We start from the raw sequence: 2500 nt of genomic DNA on the forward strand, positions 1-2500 counted from the left end.
CTCTCTTTCTCTCTCTTCTCCCTCCCTCTCTCTTTCTCTCTCTCTTCTCCCTCTCTCTTTCTCGCTCTCTTCTCCCTCCCTCTCTCTTTCTCTCTCCCTCTCTCTTTCTCTCTCTCTTCTCCCTCCCTCTCTCTTTCTCTCTCTCTTCTCCCTCCCCCTCTCTTTCTCTCTCTCTTCTCCCTCCCTCTCTCTCTCTTCTCCCTCCCTCCCCCTCTCTTTCTCGCTCTCGTCTCCCTCCCTCTCTCTTTCTCGCTCTTCTCCCTCCCTCCCCCTCTCTTTCTCTCTCTCTTCTCCCTCCCTCTCTCTCTTCTCCCTCCCTCTCTCTTTCTCTCTCTTCTCCCTCCCTCCCCTCTCTTTCTCGCTCTCTTCTCCCTCTCCATCTCTCCCTCTATAGAATCTAACTCACCATGGATGGTTCTGGGACCAGCTCTCCTGTCTCTGGTTCTGGGTCCAGGGCTGTTAGGAAGACAGGGGAACCCTCTGGGAGAAGGGTGGGAGAGAGGAAGGTAGAGCATCTGTGCTCTGCACTACCCCCCCACTCCTCTAAACATCCATCCATCTTCATCTCCTCGTCTGAGGAGTCTTCTTCGCAGGGCGTCAGGCCCGGGCTGTCACTGGATGACTCCATGTCAACATCTGTACAGGGAAATGAACATGTACCAGTATCAACCAATCACAATCTGTATGGGGAAATGAACATGTACCAGTATCAACCAATCACAATCTGTATGGGGAAATTAACATGAACATACCAGTATCAACCAATCACAATCTGTATGGGGAAATGAACATGTACCAGTATCAACCAATCAAAATATGTATGGGGAAATGAACATGAACATACCAGTATCAACCAATCACAATCTGTATGGGGAAATGAACATACCAGTATCAACCAATCACAATCTGTATGGGGAAATGAACATGTACCAGTATCAACCAATCACAATCTGTATGGGGAAATGAACATGTACCAGTATCAACCAATCACAATCTGTACGGGGAAATGAACATGTACCAGTATCAACCAATCACAATCTGTATGGGGAAATGAACATGTACCAGTATCAACCAATCACAATCTGTACGGGGAAATGAACATATACCAGTATCAACCAATCACAATCTGTACGGGGAAATGAACATGTACCAGTATCAACCAATCACAATCTGTACAGGGAAATGAACATGTACCAGTATCAACCAATCACAATCTGTACGGGGAAATGAACATGTACCAGTATCAACCAATCACAATCTGTACGGGGAAATGAACATGTACCAGTATCAACCAATCACAATCTGTACGGGGAAATGAACATGTACCAGTATCAACCAATCACAATCTGTACGGGGAAATGAACATGTACCAGTATCAACCAATCACAATATGTATGGGGAAATGAACATGTACCAGTATCAACCAATCACAATCTGTACGGGGAAATGAACATGTACCAGTATCAACCAATCACAAGCTGTATGGGGAAATGAACATGTACCAGTATCAACCAATCACAATCTGTATGGGGAAATTAACATGTACCAGTATCAACCAATCACAATCTGTATGGGGAAATGAACATGTACCAGTATCAACCAATCACAATCTGTATGGGGAAATGAACATGTACCAGTATCAACCAATCACACTCTGTATGGGGAAATGAACATGTACCAGTATCAACCAATCACAATCTGTATGGGGAAATGAACATGTACCAGTATCAACCAATCACAATCTGTATGGGGAAATGAACATGTACCAGTATCAACCAATCACAATCTGTATGGGGAAATGAACATGTACCAGTATCAACCAGTCACAATCTGTACAGGGAAATGAACATGTACCCCCTGAGGTACGTATGCAGTATACCCTCTCTAAACACTCACCCCCTGAGGTACGTATGCAGTATACACTCTCTAAACACTCACCCCCTGAGGTACGTATGCAGTATACACTCTCTAAACACTCACCCCCTGAGGTACGTAGGCAGTATACCCTCTGAAAGCACTGAGGTACGTATGCAGTATACCCTCTCTAAACACTGAGGTACGTATGCAGTATACCCTCTAAAAGCACTGAGGCATGTATGCAGTATACCCTCTCTAAACACTGAGGTATGTACACAGTATACCCTCTCTAAACACTGAGGTACGTATGCAGTATAGTATACCCTCTCTTAAAACTGAGGTACGTATGCAGTATACCCTCTCTAAACAATGAGGTACATATGCAGTATACCCTCTCTAAACACTGAGGTACGTATGCAGTATACCCTCTCTAAACACTGAGGTATGTATGCAGTATACCCTCTCTAAACACTGAGGTATGTATGCAGTATACCCTCTCTAAACACTGAGGTATGTACGCAGTATACCCTTCTCTAAACACTGAGGTACGTATGCAGTATACCCTCTCTAAACACTGAGGTATGTATGCAGTATACCCTCTCTAAACACTGAGGTACGTATGCAGTACAGTATACCCTCTCTT

General features: G+C 44.4%; 1 protein-coding gene across 2 annotated transcripts in view; it reads right to left on the minus strand.

The window, feature by feature from the left end:
- The window catches only part of zbbx (zinc finger, B-box domain containing), an 88592-nt gene that overhangs the window by 28588 nt on the left and 57504 nt on the right, over nt 1-2500 (minus strand). For both annotated transcript variants that reach the window (XM_036961523.1, XM_036961521.1), the window contains exon 15: nt 407-636. In XM_036961523.1, coding sequence (XP_036817418.1) covers nt 407-636 — 230 coding nt within the window. The remainder of the gene's footprint in view (nt 1-406; nt 637-2500) is intronic.

Source organism: Oncorhynchus mykiss, chromosome 24 (assembly GCF_013265735.2).
Source record: "Oncorhynchus mykiss isolate Arlee chromosome 24, USDA_OmykA_1.1, whole genome shotgun sequence".
NCBI classification, from domain to species: Eukaryota; Metazoa; Chordata; class Actinopteri; order Salmoniformes; family Salmonidae; genus Oncorhynchus; species Oncorhynchus mykiss.